The sequence below is a fragment of the Desarmillaria tabescens genome (assembly GCF_030435595.1).
Source record: "Desarmillaria tabescens strain CCBAS 213 chromosome Unknown EV420scaffold_11, whole genome shotgun sequence".
Classification (NCBI taxonomy): domain Eukaryota; kingdom Fungi; phylum Basidiomycota; class Agaricomycetes; order Agaricales; family Physalacriaceae; genus Desarmillaria; species Desarmillaria tabescens.
This window is the reverse complement of record NW_026848310.1, coordinates 822,332-839,266: the sequence shown is the minus strand read 5'-3', so window position 1 is coordinate 839,266 and position 16,935 is coordinate 822,332. Positions and strand designations below refer to the sequence as shown.

Sequence of the window (16,935 nt, the reverse complement as noted above, 5' to 3'; positions counted from 1 at the left end):
TATACAGCCCGCAAGCCCGGTAAGCCAAAAGGTATATAGCCCCGCCACCTGCCTTGACTTGGCTCAACTTTCTTCTTCCTCCACCGCCATCCTGGCCACCCTCCATCCCTTCACGTCGTCTCATTGCCTTTGCAGCGTCACATTGTCTTTGTTTCTTCCGTTCATCATGCTCGCTGCCTCCAGCCGGGTACCCTCCACCTTCGATATCTCCTCCCCCATGTCCTTCTCAGTTTCATCAACCACCAAATTCGCTATCTCCTTTGCTCGTTCAGAGCCCTTGCCTATCACGACCGAGGAACCTCCCTCTTCTCCCAGCAGTACGATGAAGCCGACGATGTCGTCGATGTCGCCTGTCACTTCTGCACCCTCTCAATCGTCCAGCACCACATCATATACACTCCCCATATACGAACCAACCCATATCCCAGGCCTTTGGAAGAGTGGCCAGCACCACGTTCTCTCTGTAGAGTTTCCTCTCGTTCAGCACTGTCTCAAGTTGGCGGAGACGAGTTGGACGCTGCCGCAGGAGCTTCAAGATACCACCTTGCGCGCCCTTGTAGCCCTTGCAGTCTTCGGCAGGCCTACACATCCAGCTCATTGGCTACTCTGGGGAAGCAAGCAGGTCGATGCTACCCTTGAATTGACACACCGGGTCATAAGTGAGTCGTGTGGCGTGTTATGCAACTATCACTTCATTTCTTCCTCTAGATGCAAAGAATCCTCCTCTCATTAGATACTTTGGAGCCCTACCAGACATGTTTACTTTGTACCTTTGGCATTCCAAGGGTTGGCATGAAGTGATCCGTTCTAAGCTGTGGTATTCCCAGCTGGCGCAGAAGCAGGCTACTGCACCCTCAGGACCTCAAACTCGCAAACGCCACCGCGAACCTCTGATTGAATCCATCTCAGGTGTTGCAGATGCCGACGTCAATCTCGAAGGGGCAGCAGTGACGAAGCGACCGAGGATGCAGACGCGATGGTCTGCCCAGCGCAAGGCGGTGACACCCCCTGATACAGCAGAAACCCATTCCTCTACCACATTGCAAGCTTCAGGTCCACTAAAGACTGCCGAATCTATCTTTGAAACTCCTCCTGCCTCGCAGCGACCGAGCACTCGCCAGAGTCGCAGTGCTAAACCAGTACCAGCCATAGAATCAGTCTCAACATCATCTACTTCATCTTCTTCATCTTCAGTATTATCGCAGTCACCATCTCCCGTCCCTCGCACTATTTCCTCATCGATCTCTCGCTTTCGAAACCGATCAAACTCCCAAATCTCATCTGAGACCCTCATCGCATCTGACAGGTCTTTGTCCGTTGCGTCCACCAGAACAGCTACCGAGACGCCTGAGTCTCTGAATGTCAAAGACATGGCGACGGAGGAACCTGTGAAAGCAGATCTCCAGGAAGAGTTTGTACCGTCCCGGATTACACGGTCTAAAGGTCGTTCAGCTACGCAACAGGCGCGCACGAGCAAACCCTCTCCGTATACGACTGAAAAGATTGAGCAGGTCAAGATGGGACGGAAGAATACGAACTCGAAGGCATCATGTGCCCGAGAAGTTCGAGGTAGTCGGAAATGATTTTCCTGGACCTTCACTTACTTTTTTCCAGCGTCCGCGGCATCTCCCTACACATTTTTATCATATCTAAGAGCACGGAACGGAAAGGATTTTCTTGTTTTTTCAACATTACTATACACCTAATTAGCTGGTTCGTGACGTTTTACTGTCCAAGTGTTTTCTCGCTCTGCTTTCGTCATGTATTCCTGTCCTGTATTTTGTATCTGTACAACCTTTGTTATATCTCTACATGTTGTAATGGAATTCCGAACCTCTTTTTGTTCCGGCCTTGCAATGATGGACTTGGAACAGAGAAACGCGTCGACGCGTCGTCAAATGAATCAATTATGATGGTCACGTGATCGTAACTTTTGATTCCGTTCGTCGGTGCCTGTAGGCTTGGCAAGGGGCATGTCTGTCACTGAACATCTCAGTCTGCCTTTAAGGTATACTCAAAATCAAAAGAAATACATCTTGCGCAGTCAAGGCTTCAGATGGCAGACGGCCATCAATTGTACAGTTTCACTCGGAACCTTGGAAGTTGTACAACTGTGGGGCCCGATAGCCGTATGCCAGGTTCCCGGAATATCCATGTATTTTTCCGGCATTCAGCATCATTTATTGAGACAGTTCCGTGTAACGGGACACATATTTGAACCTGGTGTGAGTCTGCAATTTCACGTGGCGGACTCAAAATAACTTGGCAGAACTGTCATAATTCTGCGGTGAGCATAAGTCAAGCACTCCAGCGACGGTACTCTGGGTTGTGATTGCCTATGGAAGAGTAGAGGTCAGTGGACGTTATTAAGTAACAAACATGTTGATAGGACCCAAAAAAGGGCCCAGACGGATATGATGCCAGAGATGGTCTAGCGTCTGCACTTTCGACCGAGAACATCGGCTACGGTGAACGGAGTACCGCAACAAGACTAGAGAGCGCAAGACTCGGGGAATCACAGAGCGAACGGGACGTCAGATATGATATAAAGCTTGTTGACCTGTTACTATTCGGAGACACGTCGGGAGCAGGGAGGGCAAGCACAAGGAAGAAATAGTGTTTCCATACTGTTTCCGGGCCGTCGATCAAGGATCATGGGAAGACTGGACCGATGTCCTGCCCCCTCCACACCATTAGGGCAACGTTCGAGGCAGCCTCCGTCGGTCTGAGAAAGGCTGTCCGTGTAAAGGAATGGGGTGGGTAACATCCAGGAGGCCAGAATTGCGGTGATCCGAATTGTCAGGTGATGGCTAAATCGGTGAACCGTATCTCCATATTCGATGTTCATGTGGTGCACCAAATGGAACATTCATTTGAATGGAAAGGTCGACTCGGCAGAATGGCTGAGAATGGTCGGAAAGAAAGGGTCCAGCTGGAAGACTCGAGTTTTCCACTATGCACTTGTGCTTGCTGGGGTGAAACGGGTGAATCCTACTGGAACCTGATTAAGATTCGCCCTGCATAGAACGGAAAAGGGATTCACCTGTGCCTCCGGCACCGGTTCCTGATCGAAACAGTGATAAGATTAGATTTCCCCCTTTTGTGAAACAGACAGTAACGAGCACAGGATGGTCGCACGACGGTCGTGGCATGTATAATGGTCGGTTGATGATGTTTCGAATCAAAAAGCGACTTACAAGACCTCGTGCAACACAATAATAAATTACAACGGCGGAACGACGACGACGCCAGGATCTGCCACGATGCGGCAACCGGCGGCCATTTTCCTGGAAGATGAGATGAGACAGAGAGGGAGGACAGAAAGACCAGCGGGAATTTCGCTTCATTTATATGGACTGATTATTACTTTTAGAGGTTCATTTCCCGTCACAGAACTCACCGGCTGCTCTCAGACAAAAGCGACCCCAATTTGCTAATCCAAAAGTAGAACGTGACTAAGCCGACTAAGCCGTGACATCGTCACACTAAACTTGGAACTGCTGGCTCACCGGCCTTCAAGCGATCCTTCACTCTGCTTTTTACCACCATGGCGCACTCTGCCTCTACTTCGCAGCGCCCTCACTCGCGGAAACGGTATACAACCTGGCTTCATCCTGCTAAGAGATATCTGATAGACATTGCAGTAGATGGTCGAAACAGCAACTGCTACGGTACCTCGAGGTCGGTTAACTTTCCTCTGGAGAGGCTGCAGACTGATCTTCTCTTCTTTTCGCTGCAGGGGATTGGAGACCTGGCTACGCCGTTAGCGCCTACACTGCCACCGTCGCCACCAGCTTCCCGGGCGTCATCGCCCGCTCCAGGCTCTAAGCGCAAGCCAGACCCGTCGCTCGCCCAAGAGCCGTCGAAACGTCCTAGAATGAGCTCAGTGTCCAGCCGCTCCTATCCTCAACTACCTCGCACCGCGAACTCGACCCAGCCACCAGCGGTGAATCGTCCATCCAACCCCTTGCCTCCAGTCGACCCCGCCGCCCGCTCGGAACCGTGTGAAGATGGCGAAGTGCGTGAGGATCTCCCTTTGCCTCCGCCGCCACCGCCTTCCTCTACCGAGGCTCTTAATGTCGTCTCAAGTTTCATGCCGGTTCGCCGACCCAAACGGGGCAGGCCAACCACAAGGCACTTCGACCAATTACACGACAAATACCACAGTGCCGGCCGCCAACTCAAGTATTCTGGCGACGCACGTTTCTGGTCTACATATCCTTCATCACATAGAGAATATCGACCGCTCCCCAATCCTCCGCCGCTTAATTCCCCTTACCACAAATATGGCGGTCTCATCGCAAGACTCGAACTTGTGGATGCCCTCATCTGTTTCACCTATTCCTTATGGAATAAAGATTACAACAAACGTAGCTGCATTGTGGATTCCTGGACCACCATTACGGCTTTTTTGAGTTGGTGCAAGCAAAAGTGGCAAACCGAAGAAGCTTCAAATGATGGAGAAAAGGCTCTTCTCGGACTAATGTAAGCTCCAACGATCTCCTGCTCAACCTCCCCGGTTCTTGACGCGGTTCATAGCTTCATGATTGAAGGCTTCATTAACGCACGTAAAGTGGCGTATTCGCCCCGGCAGCTTGATCAAGAGCTGGCCCAGGCCGTCGACGTTGCTAGGAAAGAAGTTGAGAGCGCCATTAACCAAGCAGAGAGTATGCCCAAGGGTGCCAACCCATCTCTACTCGGGGTCACCACGCAGAAACAAGGTACCCCTCAAATGTTACCTTCGCCGGCGAGCATAGCACCTGCAAACAGTGCAAACTCTACGCCTACTAATCGGGACGATGGTACCCCCAATCCCAACGGCCGATCTTCTTCTATCGCCTCAGCAGCGCCACCACCTGCACCAGTTGTGGTCGCGCCTGCGCCACATCCTCGAATTATGCCCTCTCGTTATCATAACGGCCAGATACCGGCACATGTAGCAACCGCGGCGAACAGCGTGACGGTACCGATGGGAACACATTTGATTGGCTCACTGAAAGATCACTTCTCAAACATAAGTACGGCTGTAGGCTCTCTAAAGATGGCTGAGCAAACTCTCACACTCCCTATAATTGCTCGCCATTTTCCCAAAACATTCGCTCGGATGGTCTTTTCTACACTCTCCTTTTCGGATGAGCACGAGCCCGACATCGAGGATGACGAAGGTGAACTTTATTGGCCAGGGCAGTCTCTTAGCGGAGAGGGCCTTGGGTGGGTATGTCTAATGGGGCAAGCAATGTTGAGGGAGTTCGGCAGACCGTATGGGTACAAGGGTTTGGCTGGTGTTGTACCAAAGCCCAGACCGGAGGATTCGATAGAGGGCGGGAACAAAGCCGGCAAAGCAGGATCTCGTCCCGGTTCAACGCCCCACGGCCATACTCCGTCCATGTCGCGGTAGCAGCTGTATACCTGCGCTAGTCACATCGCTACCCTGACCTGTCTTGCATTCACGGCGTTTTCACTGGAATCTCATCAAGACTCAAAACTGGAATTCGGATTACCTTGCATTTTCTCTGTCACATTTCGCGATGACTACCTCTCCAAAATTGCCGGATTGCATTCCTCCGACAAATAGACAGTGCGTTATTCCCTCGGGCTTGGGAGACGACCGACACCGCGCCATCACTTTCGCTGTGTTTGCGATTTTGCGCTCGTTTCACCATTTGCCGCTCCAGTCCGGACTTTTGCCACCCCCGTAATGTAACGTGCGAAGTGCGGTTCTTGGACACCTCCATCCTACTTTTGATGTTATCGCGTTTTCCACAGACTGTATCACTAGACACAAGCATATCTTTTCTACGTCCTCACCATTGTATACCATCGACCATCGTCTAACACCACTCTGCATCTCTCCTTGCTGGCATTTGTTCATTACCCACTACCCCTTCCGTTCCACCGTCTTTGGAGGTTTCTCAGATACCGGTGTGGAGATGTTTAAAACCCTTACAACTTCGTTTATCTCTTCACTACTTATACCAAGTTTCTCGTTGTAATATTCAAGTTATTATCCTTTCTCGGAGCGCTTTATTAACTGTTTGTCGTGTTTTTCTCGGCTGTTTTCTGTGTTGATCTATTTTCTGGCACTATTGTTTTGATGGGCTGCACAATGTTTCATTAAATATTCTGTACAAGGCAATGCAGATTGGCCGCTGGCTTTCGTAGGGGGGTTAGCTCCGCTGTTTCTAAACATCCTTCAGTTTGTCATGAGGACGGGACTCGATGGATGGCACTGTCTAGTTGCTGCCTAGGCTCATCCATTTAGGCGGTTCTCGTCTCCACCCGTTCATCATTCATCTCGAAACGGGCTTCCTGTCCGAAAATGTTCCGAAAATGCGCATGTCAAGGACCTCGCCCAATGTTGTGGTACGCGCATAACGAAAAAGAATCGTAAGGGCCGCAAAAGTCCGTTACTCATTGAATTCATTTAAAGCGACGAATAGGTCAACTTAGAGCGCATGGAGCAGCAATAAATGTCATAGGATTGAGATGGAAAAATGCAATAGAAACGGCCCACACCAATCCGACCTCGATTTTCTATCTCCTTCCCAGAAGCTCCCGTCCCTCTCCACAGCGGCGGTGAAAAACTGAAGCCCGTACCAGCAAAACTTTCACCGATTGGATTTGGCGACACGTTCAAGCTCATCCTTTTTCTGATCATATGCTTTGATTGAGCGGAGTTCAGATAATCGCGTGCAATGAAACTAAGTACCTTGATGGCGTATGAGTTTGAGGAACCCTTGGCCTGCATTGATAAGTTCATCGGCCAAGCATTCCGCAATAGACTTGACGTTGCGGAAAGCAGATTCACGCGTCTGCATTTTAGGTTAGATCTCAGAGAAGGGACACTGAAAAATAATATAGCATACGCCAATAGTGAGAAGGGAGATGGCTTGGTTCACCCGTCGCAGAGGGGACACATCAACGGCCTGGCGACGTACGGTACCCTGGGAACCGATACGAGTTGAGTCCTCGCGAGGACCAGTGTTGACAATAGCATCGACGAGAACCTTTAAAGGCATTAAGAAAGTTGTACCCGACTAAAATAGTCAGACATACCTGGATGGGGTTCTGGTCCGTAAGAAGGTGGATGATCTCAAATGCATGAGCGACAATTCGGACGGCCATGACTTTTTTGCCGTTGTTGCGACCGTTCATCATCAAACTAATACCAGTGTTAGACGTATCCTCATAACATCAGATTCCTAGCAGCACACCTGTCCACCAATCGCTCAACAATAGGCATTTGAGCCTTCTTGAATTGCTTTTTGGCGTATCGTCCAGCAGTATGAGGAAGGTAGACGGCATGGCGGACTTGAATGTAATCCGTCAGGGAGATATCCTTGACTTCGACACTACAGATGAACGAATTGTTGGCCAATAGTTCCAGATCCAGTGTAGAATATAACAACGCACTCTTGAGCATCCCACTTTCCGAAAAGTTTGACCTCTGAGCCGAGTTTGGAGATTTCCTTGGGTAGGGTGGTGGCCGCCATTTTCAAAGAGAGCAGGTCTTGAGGAGGTCGGCGAAACTTTTGAGGTCGAATAACACCAAATTCGCGGTTCAGGCGTCACGACTTTGTTTGCACTTAGTTGCAACATTAAAGTTTGCGCCTTTCGGAACCTGCCGCAAACTGTACAGTTTCTGGATTGGGGTTGGTCTGGGACAGTGTCTAGTCAACGCTAGGTATTTTCGGCAATCAGTGGTACAAGTTACAAGTGCGTATACAGGATTGGTGTCAATGCTCTACAGAATGCTACAGTACTGATTAAATGCTTGTTATGCAAAGTTCGAATCGTGAAGTCTATAAAAATGCAAAAGTGAAATGGACAGATATACTTACACCCGTTATCCGTCCAGGGCAAGATTCGAGTTGCTGTGCCCTGAGATGTATAACCTTCCTTCAGTTTCCCTCCTCAGCTGCCTCTCCCTGTCCACGATCTCTTCCATTCTTCGTCGAGCGTCTGTTTCCTTTAGCATCTGTTCCACAGCATACGCTTCGGATCCGTCTTGCTGAATCCCTTTCCCTTCGAAGGGCATCAAGCTCTCGTTCCATACGCCGTCGAGTGTCCCGCTCATAGATGATATCATCTTCCAATTGTCGCTTACAGGAGCGAACTTCGGAAAGAATACTGGCCTGCATGGCCTGCCGGTCTCTGAGAGAGTCGATTTCTCGTTCCAAGATTTTCTGATGAGGGCCTGGTGGTCTCGGAGGCAATTTCGCGTGTTGGCGAGGATCGGACAGGGAATTATTATAAGATTTGTTCTTCATATTCTTCGGTAGAGAAAGTGGCTTCGATTGGGACTGAGATACTGCTTGGCGTGCAACGGGTACGGGCGGCTTGCCCGATTCTACCATCTCATCGCTGGTGTCTGAGGAGGTGCCATACACCTTCTGCAGCCACTTCTGGGCGTTCTGAGAATGTTGAGCAGCACTAACGGCATCCTCTTGTTTTATCCGTTTCCTGAGTTCAAGTTCGCAGCTGGCAAGGAAGAGGAATGCAGGCTTGAGATCGGCGTCGGGAACCTGATTTTTGGACATTTCTAAAGATATGAGAAACAGATTAGTAACGCGTCAAAGTTTACGAACACCATGGCGAATACCTTCTAACATGGTGGTCATCACTGTAATAGCCGCTACCGGGTTCCCCATACGTCGGTAGTAGGCACCGACAAGTACCCAGTTGCCCTTGTCGCTAGCGGTAACTTTCAGCAGCTCGATGATTTCCCTTGGATCAGACTCCAGGCATTGCAAGTTGTAGGTAAAGACTTGGCCACAGAGCGACATCGTAATGCAAGTATTGGCTAGTTTGGTGTTCATAGAGAGGGACGACGAAAAGGCGATAAACACAGGATCTTGCTGGGAAGATATATGGAAGGAGAGAGGCGGTATAGCATTTTGACAAGCAGACGTAGTCCTTTCACGTATTGGTTGAAGGATCTTGGATTGTGACGCGCCATCCGTCGCGTAGAGCGGTCCACTGGTATCAAAGCTATCAGGACTGGGTATATTCGTTGAAGAAGTCAAGGGAGCGGTCGAAGCCTCGCTGCGACGTCTCTGCCTCTTTGCAAGGGTCGTTGAACGCGCTAGGGCGTTCCGTGAAGGGATATTCTGGAGATCACTTGACGGTTCCGGCTGGATGAAAGACATCCCCGGTACTGAATGCAACGCTATAGGCAAAGTAAGCGACGATGTAGCCGTACAGGCAGCAGACATACTGCAACTGTCACCTGGTATTTCGATGGCTTGAAGGGAAGAGCACGTCCGGTATATGCCGCCGGCAAAAAATCTTTGGTACTCGCCATCATGATGCTCAATTAAGTCTTGACCCACTTTGAATAGGGTCCGATGACTGCTCATTTATTGCTGCGCTCTTCGTATACTTAGGCTACCACCCGAGTATTCATTCCTTGGCCCGTCCTCAAGCTGCTTGGTTGCCTTTCACGGCTTTTCTGATCCTTTTTAGCGCTGCAACTGCTACACTCACACGCCCATAGCCACATGAAGATGCGGCTTATGCATAAAAGGAACAATCGCTGATGTCGAAGCACGGTCGACGTTGGACAGCACCTCCATGTTCTCTTTTTTAGCTGTATTTTCTGCTTCCGCTGTGCTGGGAGCCACCCTTGTATCAGCACAGTGAGTCGAAATTTCCATCCCATTAGTGTCAGAATGTCGATCTCAATGGCTTTTGCGCGCATCATCAGACTATCCTCAAGCTGTGTTTCTGCGTTGTCCGTAGTCTCTGCGGATCCAGAGGCTTCAATCTGCCTCAGCCTATCATCGCTGATTCCTCTGTTCGGGAACGCAGACACCTCGATCGTAGACCCCGTCAATACATGGGTATCCAGTATTTGCGCGGTTGGATCTTGTAGCAACGATACCATTGCTGCCGTAGTAGGGAACCTTACTTCGGGTTGCAGCACAGAGTTGACTACCATTGGTTTGGACACCAGTCAGACCGAGCAAAATGTTGTGACGGCTCAGGAAGCGTATCCCACCGTCCGAAGGATACTCTGTTTACAAGAGCAAGTATTTCATGTCTGATATACATCTTGCCGCTGACTACTTGAGAATAGTTCCGATACATATTGCGTCACCGAAACGCTCAGAGGTATCGAGAGCTCTGTCGGCACCCTCAGTGTCAATCGCATTGTTTCCTTGATTGGAGCACAATCCGGACTCAGTAGCCTCCCGAGCAATGTTACTTGCTCGAATTGTGCGAAAGCGGCTTACAATATCTTGAAAGAGGCAGACCCCGGCCTGGCCGACAACGGAACGGAATCTATCCAAAGTCAATGCGGAGAGAGTTTCACTGGTGAGCGCATCGTTTTACCTTGATTCTCACGAACAGCATTTGAATTTTCTCCAGACGGCTCTTCTCCTTCTGGGATCACTGAAACTGCTCAGGATGGCTCGGCATCCAATCAGAACAATGGAGCTCCGACACACGCTCTGCAAATTGTTTTGACAATAAGCACAAGCATTGCTATCCTTATGGCGACGCTTGCGTAAGTGCGGGAAAGGGGATGCGATGCGCAAGAGATCCTAATCAATTTCGTGAACCTTTGTACTGAGGTTTTTATATAAAGATGTTTGTTTGGCTGATTAGATCAGCAATGGGCCACCGCAGTCACAAGTATTGGCGTCGCACATCGCCTTGAATGGGAGCATTGACCTGGAGCGAATATCACTAATGGTCAACTTCCCCCTCTTCAGTGGCACTGGCACTCCAGCCTAGTAATGTCATTGGCTGATCATAGTCGCTAGCAGGCAACCAGCATCGCCTCTGATTTGTCCGTGGCATATTTGTTGTTAGGCTAACACACAATCATCAAACCGAAACGTTGGGAAGTGGTTAGAAGGCACGCGGCATCGACATATAAAATAGCCCGAGATGCCCTGGGACAGCCAGTCTTTCTTTTTTATTTCACCTCTTGCGATTCGCTCTTTGATTTTGCCATTTATTCTTCAGCGGTTTCGCCCTCTTTTTCTTTGCCACCTTCATTGCTTTCTACTCAGTATGCTTGGTCGTACAAACTTTGTTTTTCTTGCCGTTGTCGGTGCTGGGATGGTTACTGCTCAATCGTAAGCACTCTTTTGAATATCAAGGGGAAGCGATGAGCTTGATATATTTGTACTGTAGGTTGTCACTAACGTCAAACTGCACGGATTCGTTGAAAGCCTTGCTGACATCTCCCGACTCCGCATGTATGAACCCGTCGGCGCTCCTCTCTTTTGTTGTTGGCACAGAGAGATCGATACCCAATACCATAAACAACTGGCTCTCGGGCCTCTGCTCTCAAGGGTCATGCACGAACTCATCAATCGAGGCAATGGTGACAAACGTCACTACAGGATGTAGCCAGGAGCTCGCTACTGTTGGAGCACCGTTGGATGTAAAAGACATCGTCCTCAACGCCGTGAAACAGACTTATCCAACTGCGAGAAACATCGCTTGTTTGTTTGAGTACGTTCCCTTTGAAATAACGCATCGTCTCGGAATAATCTGACAACCTTTGCCTAGTACTTCCTCCAACGAATATTGTGCGACAAAAATCTTGTCGGATCTCGAAACTGTGATTGGAACCCTCACGCTTAACGACCTGAGCTTCTTCAATATCACTGATGACGCGCAAAAGCTCATACAGTCGGGTGTGGAAAACCTAGCATGCACGAGTTGCATTAAGGAGGGATTTACACTGGCTAGAGATGCTTTTCCTGACGTCGTCTCGCGTATTGATAGTGACGCTGCTCAAGTCTGTGGAGCTTCGTTTATCGGTTGGTACCAAGATATCCTTCATGCAGATCAACAGCTCACTGTAGGCATATTTTTTATAGATGGCAGTGTCGCGGAAAACGTGTCGCAGACCGCTGTTAGTGGTGTGTTCACAGCTACTGAGCAAGCAAACTCGGGAGTCTCCCAGGGATTAGGTGGGGCGCTGATGTTGGTGGGGGTTGCTACTACGTTTATATTGCTAGGTTAGTTACAACGTTGTGTTTTTTTAAGTCGAAATAAGTTATTCAGCCCGGACAATTGAATTTTAGCTAGTGGCCGTAAGCAAGCCGTAAAGGTTATACTATAGTTTTTGAAATTTACCACGTGCCGCAAGGAAGGTTCACCGGAATCACCACGCCTCACCACCACCTGGATTTCTCGCTCGCACATACACGTTGATGACCTCGACCTCAAATATATCGCGGTTTCGCTCTGGCGACATGCCCAAGCCAGAAGACGGATTAGCGGAATGGGCGAGCAAAATCAAGGCCATGCAGCAGCAAGTAGATGCAGATGAAGAGGCGGAACAGAGGAAGCTCGAGCAGGAAATTGCTGCGTCACGGCTAGCAAGGCAACGAAGAAGTAGGGGTACTGGCTATGGCAGTCGTCATAATAGCACGGATTTGGGTACTTCCTTTCTTGTTGGATGACGATAATGAGCTCAATCTTCCATCTAGCCAAGAATCAGGACTGTATCACATCTCTGAAGGACAACACTCCCTCTGACGTTGATGATGCGAAATCGATTACCGAGCGCCAGCAGGGTCAGGTTGCTGCTCTACGCAAACTCACGGGCGGTGGAACCTCACCAATTCATCAGGAACCCGTTCACTCTGCCTCTTCATCCAAACAGTCATTTCCTTCTTCTGGCCACAGAGCCGAGCCGGTTTCTTTGGCTGCTTTTATGGGTGGACGGGCCACTGGTCCTAGGCTCAATAAACATGCGCCCCAACAGGATGCACACGACCCGGCGCAGTTTGAACAACGGACTAAGATCGATGCCCCCCATCCAGTGTTTGGAAGTGGCGGAGTCGCCATGCCTGGTATGGTGCACGGTGGGAAGAGTTCACAGCGAGCTGTCGCCCCTAGTGACACGCGAGCGCGAAGGCCCAGCACCCCATCTGCGGCATCCTATGTCAATGAAAGGGAACGTTCTATATCCCCTCAAAAGACCGGGGGCCGAGACCGTACGATAAGCACACCATCTCGTCCTGCAAATGCTGTGAAGTATCAAGTAGAGCACCCACAGGAAAGGGAGCGTTCTGTGTCACCCCAGAAATCTGCCATGCGAGTACGTACAGTCAGCACGCCGTCTCAACCTCCCGCTAGTGTGAAATTCAAGTTGGAACAGACTCAAGAAAGAGAACGTTCCGTGTCGCCCCAGAAGACTGGGAGTCGAGATCGCACGACAAGTACATCGTCTCGTTCCACCAATAACGTGAAGTTCCAGGTGGAGAAGATGCAGGAACGGGAGAGGCCTGTGTCCCCACAGAAGACTGGAAGTCGGGACCGTACAATGAGTACGCCCTCTGGCCCCTCTCACGTCGCAAGAGCTCGTGCATCTTTGAGCTCCATCTCTTCTGCTCCGTCCTCCAGCGCACCGATGCCACAGAAATCGTCGAGTACTCCGTCACAGATACCAACTTCTCCTCCACCCCGCCCATATTCAACAGGCCGACTCTCCACGCCCTCTTCCCCTTCCGCGAGGGCCGTCTCGGTTGCCGTGCCGTCATTGGCCCGGCCCATCCAGCCGGCACCTCGTTCGTCGTTGGGCCCACAGATACCCACATCTTCGAGTCCGTCCCCTGCATTCTTAAAGGCACCTGCTCCGAAGGATCCTACTCCAAGCATAAGTAGGCTGCAAGGGCGGGGTTTCGTGCAGAACATGGTGAAGGCCAGTCAACACCTCGAAGGTCCTAGCTCTCCCCCACCTCTCGAGGCTCACCGCACAGGAAGTGGGCGGAAGGCGTCAGTTCTTGACCGGTGGCAGCCTGAGAACATAAGAGCAACGTCGCCCTCCACGTCACCCCAAGCTCCTCCCATGCGGAAAGCACGTACGGTGGGTCCTACAGAGACAACGACAGGAGGATCCGAATCTAAGGAACTCAGATCTGTGCCTTCTCTTCCTTCTCTACGTACCTCTGCGGCTTCTCCTTCACGAGTTGACCTTTCTCGGAAAGGAACACCTGGTTTAGGCACGCCAGGAGTAGGATCTGCCACTACCATGATGATATTTCAACCTTCCTCAACGGATGACAAGTCCGTTCCTTTTCCCACCGTCGATGAACTTGGAGTGCATCGTACCGGAAGCAAGGAGGTGCCAGTGTTGTCCAGCAAGCCTCTGGTTCATGTGCGTTCATTTTGGTAATGATTGCGTCGGGTGTTGCTTACGGTGTTTACTTTTCTATCTGTTTTACTTGTTTTATGTTCACGTGGATCTTCACTATTCACTCTATAATTCACGCATTGCACATTCTATTCTTTTTGGTTCACAGCCAACGAAAGAAAGAGCGAAGAAACCGCGCAAAGCCAAATCATCAGAACCTAGGGTATTAGTTGAAGAGCCTTCGAGTCTTACAGAAGTACCATCTAGTGCAAATTCTGCAGTTGCAGCAACCAGTGCGTCTCCGTGGCCCATCGACAAGTCGGGATTAGATGTACCCGGTCCATCACCCGAGACCAAAGGGCATCCCCTTTCACTAACCGAACGCTTTACTAATGGCTCGCGGGTCACAGATCGCTGGACCAGCGACGCCGTCATTGGCGTCAAAGCTGCCTCTCGTACCCCTTCAACACCAGAGCCTGTCAAAAGGATGGTGGGCCGTAAAGCTTTACCTGGCCTGACACCTACAGAAGTCAGCATCGATGTTAATCCAAGCCTTCCATCACCCTGTTCCCCCAATGAAGATATGACGCGTTTAGGACCTGCATTAACCACTGTCCCGATTCCTTCACTGTCACCCAGCAGCCCCAATTCACCAGGACCCTCTCGACATTCACGCATTCCTGTTTCTGGAAATAGGCCTACGGTTATGGATGTCGCTCAAGCCTTCAGCGAGAGTACTTCCGTTGCTAGATCCGAAACGCCAGTGTCTCCTCTCCCCGCCGAGATATATGAACGCTCTTCATCGAGTCCGCACTCGAGGCTGGGTCCTCAACCCATTTCTCCAGTAGAGAAGCGTAAATCAAGTTATGAAAGATACTCAGCCATTGCAATGCCACCTTTGAAAGAGGAAGCGACACCAGTTTCTTCACCTGCGGGAACTCTTTCACGCGGTGTTGTTGAAGAAGTTGTAGGGTTGGAAGGAAGACTTGATGCCCATGTCAACAACGAAGACAAGTCGCGCCAATCCGATATGCCAGATGATATTGTACAGCTTCGTACGTGAATACTCGTTCTCGAACTGAATCCTTTCGAATTTCGACCCAGACTATACTGACGAGCCTCTCCCCCATGTTGACATTGGTCGAATGGTCGCGAAATCACCACCAACCCGCCAGGACGGAAGCGTTAACACCATATCCGTCGACGTTTTGATCATATCGGGTGGTTCTGCGACAACCATAACTCAAGATATCAATGTATTTTACGATACTGAGGTCCTTGCGGTTGTTCATCGTTCGAAATCCAAGTCAAGTGGGCTTGCATCGACAACAGTTTGGGCTTGGCAGGGAAAAGCAAGTCAGCTCAAAGAAAAAGAAGAACAGAAACTGAAGGAGCTTGCTGCTCGGTATGGATCTCACTACGTAGGTCTTCATCTCATAATGCTACTGCTTCATTGATGTCTATGCAGATCGTTGTTCCTCAATATGCAGAGCCCACAGAGCTTCTGCGAGTACTGGAAAATCAATTAGCTATCAGACAAGTAAGCTATTCTCAAGTAATTGGATCCCAATGCCTGATTGTTGTTCAGGGAAGCAGGACTCATTGGACTGCAGAGAATACCACCATGCATGTTGTCCGTCAGAACGGCGATGGGATTATTATTGATGAACTTGATCTGGTACGTCGTCTTTTTTCAACCAGTTCTGTGTCTACTTAATTCAATCACAAAAGAGTATCAGAAATCTGTGTTCTGGATTTAGCTATTGCGTATCAGTTCTTGAAACTATCTATGTTTGGCATGGTTGCGGTTCACTCGCTAGAGAGCGCCAGGCAGCAATGCAGTACGCGAATACCCTGGGATTGAATGTAGTAGAGCTTTCCAATGGTGAAGGCGATGACGACGATATGTTTTGGATGATACTCGGAGAGGATGACTACGCTCAAGCTGACTACTGGAAGTGGAGGAGCTCCGCTTCTCATATCGATCCTAGGATCTGGCATGTCAATGCGACCCGCGGTGAAGATGCGGTAATGTATTTTGTATCGTTTATTTAACGGCTTATCTGATCTACGTATAGGTTACGAGAATATCCTTCTTCACACAGCAGTCCTCGAAAACTTCGGTGTTTGTAGTTGATTGCGTCTGGGAACTTTTTGTGCTGGTCGGACAAGATGCACGCACACAAAGACAAAACATCAGGCTGGCAATCTCTGTCGCTCAAGTGTGTGATAGTCCTTTTATGGAAAATTCGTATTACTGACCAGGTTCCTCCATGTAGTCGTTAGCGAAACTGGTTGCTGATGATCGCCCTTATCAACCGACAGTCCACGTCTTGATCCTCCCTTCTCAAATCCCCTTGGATCTTCGTTTACACTTCCGAGATCTAGATGAAGCAAGATTCGTCAGTATTTCTATGTCTTGATTGTTAACTTTCCCTATTAACTCCAATTGACAGAACGAAAACAATATACCAGACCATATGAACCTTTTGTCTGTGGATGAAGCTCTCGAGCATGTGCGTACGAGTACATCGTCCTTGTTATCTTTGTCTGATTGACCATTAAGCTTCAAACGAAGTCGTGGCAAAAAGTTGCTCTCAGCAATACAACAATGTTACCTCTCGGCATCGACTCATCACTATTATCATAATGACGCACATGGAGATTATTTATGCTATGCTATGGAACTAGGAAATTCTTTATGTGTATAGTAACTACGCTGTCCCCTTCGTCATAGTATCTTTCGAATATATAGTTAGCTAGCTAGTTTGAAAAGGAATATCGAAGAACTCATTTCCTACGGCACTCAAGACCGAACCTTTTCAGATTAA

General features: G+C 49.5%; 7 protein-coding genes across 7 annotated transcripts; 5 read left to right on the top strand and 2 right to left on the bottom strand.

The window, feature by feature from the left end:
- Nucleotides 1–166: 166 nt before the first annotated feature.
- On the top strand, nucleotides 167–1,583 carry EV420DRAFT_1640705 (uncharacterized protein; the record flags this gene model as incomplete). Its single annotated transcript, XM_060477135.1, has 2 exons — nucleotides 167–659; nucleotides 709–1,583. The coding sequence occupies 2 exons, from the start codon at nucleotides 167–169 to the stop codon at nucleotides 1,581–1,583; spliced, it is 1,368 nt and encodes a 455-aa protein (XP_060333109.1).
- Nucleotides 1,584–3,547: 1,964 nt separating this feature from the next.
- Nucleotides 3,548–5,398, top strand: EV420DRAFT_1746576 (uncharacterized protein; the record flags this gene model as incomplete). Its single annotated transcript, XM_060480165.1, has 4 exons — nucleotides 3,548–3,594; nucleotides 3,645–3,681; nucleotides 3,740–4,485; nucleotides 4,540–5,398. 4 exons carry the CDS (start codon nucleotides 3,548–3,550, stop codon nucleotides 5,396–5,398), a joined length of 1,689 nt encoding a protein of 562 aa, XP_060333108.1.
- A 1,210-nt stretch (nucleotides 5,399–6,608) lies between these two features.
- Nucleotides 6,609–7,634, bottom strand: EV420DRAFT_1628602 (40s ribosomal protein s5-1; the record flags this gene model as incomplete). Its single annotated transcript, XM_060476068.1, has 6 exons — nucleotides 7,414–7,634; nucleotides 7,215–7,352; nucleotides 7,057–7,162; nucleotides 6,867–7,007; nucleotides 6,710–6,812; nucleotides 6,609–6,661 (listed from the first exon to the last, which is right to left on the bottom strand). The coding sequence occupies exons 1-6, from the start codon at nucleotides 7,491–7,493 to the stop codon at nucleotides 6,609–6,611; spliced, it is 621 nt and encodes a 206-aa protein (XP_060333107.1). The 5' UTR covers nucleotides 7,494–7,634.
- A 49-nt stretch (nucleotides 7,635–7,683) lies between these two features.
- Nucleotides 7,684–9,389, bottom strand: EV420DRAFT_1530897 (uncharacterized protein). Its single transcript, XM_060472630.1, has 4 exons — nucleotides 9,218–9,389; nucleotides 8,603–9,169; nucleotides 7,995–8,542; nucleotides 7,684–7,969 (listed from the first exon to the last, which is right to left on the bottom strand). The coding sequence occupies exons 1-4, from the start codon at nucleotides 9,357–9,359 to the stop codon at nucleotides 7,847–7,849; spliced, it is 1,380 nt and encodes a 459-aa protein (XP_060333106.1). The 5' UTR covers nucleotides 9,360–9,389; the 3' UTR covers nucleotides 7,684–7,846.
- On the top strand, nucleotides 9,297–10,626 carry EV420DRAFT_1530896 (uncharacterized protein). Its single transcript, XM_060472629.1, has 4 exons — nucleotides 9,297–9,638; nucleotides 9,707–10,027; nucleotides 10,079–10,317; nucleotides 10,372–10,626. The coding sequence occupies exons 1-4, from the start codon at nucleotides 9,574–9,576 to the stop codon at nucleotides 10,512–10,514; spliced, it is 768 nt and encodes a 255-aa protein (XP_060333105.1). The 5' UTR covers nucleotides 9,297–9,573; the 3' UTR covers nucleotides 10,515–10,626.
- Nucleotides 10,472–12,205, top strand: EV420DRAFT_186683 (uncharacterized protein). Its single transcript, XM_060481129.1, has 4 exons — nucleotides 10,472–11,087; nucleotides 11,146–11,469; nucleotides 11,527–11,780; nucleotides 11,841–12,205. Exons 1-4 carry the CDS (start codon nucleotides 10,897–10,899, stop codon nucleotides 11,984–11,986), a joined length of 915 nt encoding a protein of 304 aa, XP_060333104.1. The 5' UTR covers nucleotides 10,472–10,896; the 3' UTR covers nucleotides 11,987–12,205.
- Nucleotides 12,082–16,843, top strand: EV420DRAFT_186624 (uncharacterized protein). Its single transcript, XM_060481128.1, has 12 exons — nucleotides 12,082–12,405; nucleotides 12,456–13,069; nucleotides 13,130–14,128; nucleotides 14,274–15,159; nucleotides 15,209–15,525; nucleotides 15,573–15,644; nucleotides 15,693–15,782; nucleotides 15,836–16,132; nucleotides 16,183–16,326; nucleotides 16,384–16,506; nucleotides 16,561–16,620; nucleotides 16,671–16,843. The coding sequence occupies exons 1-12, from the start codon at nucleotides 12,177–12,179 to the stop codon at nucleotides 16,752–16,754; spliced, it is 3,915 nt and encodes a 1,304-aa protein (XP_060333103.1). The 5' UTR covers nucleotides 12,082–12,176; the 3' UTR covers nucleotides 16,755–16,843.
- The last annotated feature ends 92 nt before the right edge of the window (nucleotides 16,844–16,935 follow it).

Bases quoted from the DNA above. Each gene is read 5' to 3' on its own strand.
- EV420DRAFT_1530896 (XM_060472629.1), top strand. From the start codon at position 9,574: ATGTTCTCTTTTTTAGCTGTATTTTCTGCTTCCGCTGTGCTGGGAGCC. The intron at 10,028-10,078 runs GCAAGTATTTCA...ACTTGAGAATAG, and splicing joins AGGATACTCTGTTTACAAGA to TTCCGATACATATTGCGTCA. The intron at 10,318-10,371 runs GTGAGCGCATCG...AATTTTCTCCAG, and splicing joins ATGCGGAGAGAGTTTCACTG to ACGGCTCTTCTCCTTCTGGG.
- EV420DRAFT_186624 (XM_060481128.1), top strand. From the start codon at position 12,177: ATGACCTCGACCTCAAATATATCGCGGTTTCGCTCTGGCGACATGCCC. The intron at 12,406-12,455 runs GTACTTCCTTTC...TCTTCCATCTAG, and splicing joins TCATAATAGCACGGATTTGG to CCAAGAATCAGGACTGTATC. The intron at 15,783-15,835 runs GTACGTCGTCTT...CAATCACAAAAG, and splicing joins TTATTGATGAACTTGATCTG to AGTATCAGAAATCTGTGTTC.
- EV420DRAFT_186683 (XM_060481129.1), top strand. From the start codon at position 10,897: ATGCCCTGGGACAGCCAGTCTTTCTTTTTTATTTCACCTCTTGCGATT. The intron at 11,088-11,145 runs GTAAGCACTCTT...TTTGTACTGTAG, and splicing joins GGGATGGTTACTGCTCAATC to GTTGTCACTAACGTCAAACT. The intron at 11,781-11,840 runs GTTGGTACCAAG...TATTTTTTATAG, and splicing joins CTGTGGAGCTTCGTTTATCG to ATGGCAGTGTCGCGGAAAAC.
- EV420DRAFT_1530897 (XM_060472630.1), bottom strand. From the start codon at position 9,359: ATGAGCAGTCATCGGACCCTATTCAAAGTGGGTCAAGACTTAATTGAG. The intron at 9,170-9,217 runs GTATGTCTGCTG...CTTTGCCTATAG, and splicing joins AATACCAGGTGACAGTTGCA to CGTTGCATTCAGTACCGGGG. The intron at 7,970-7,994 runs GTATGCTGTGGA...CAGATGCTAAAG, and splicing joins CAGCAAGACGGATCCGAAGC to GAAACAGACGCTCGACGAAG.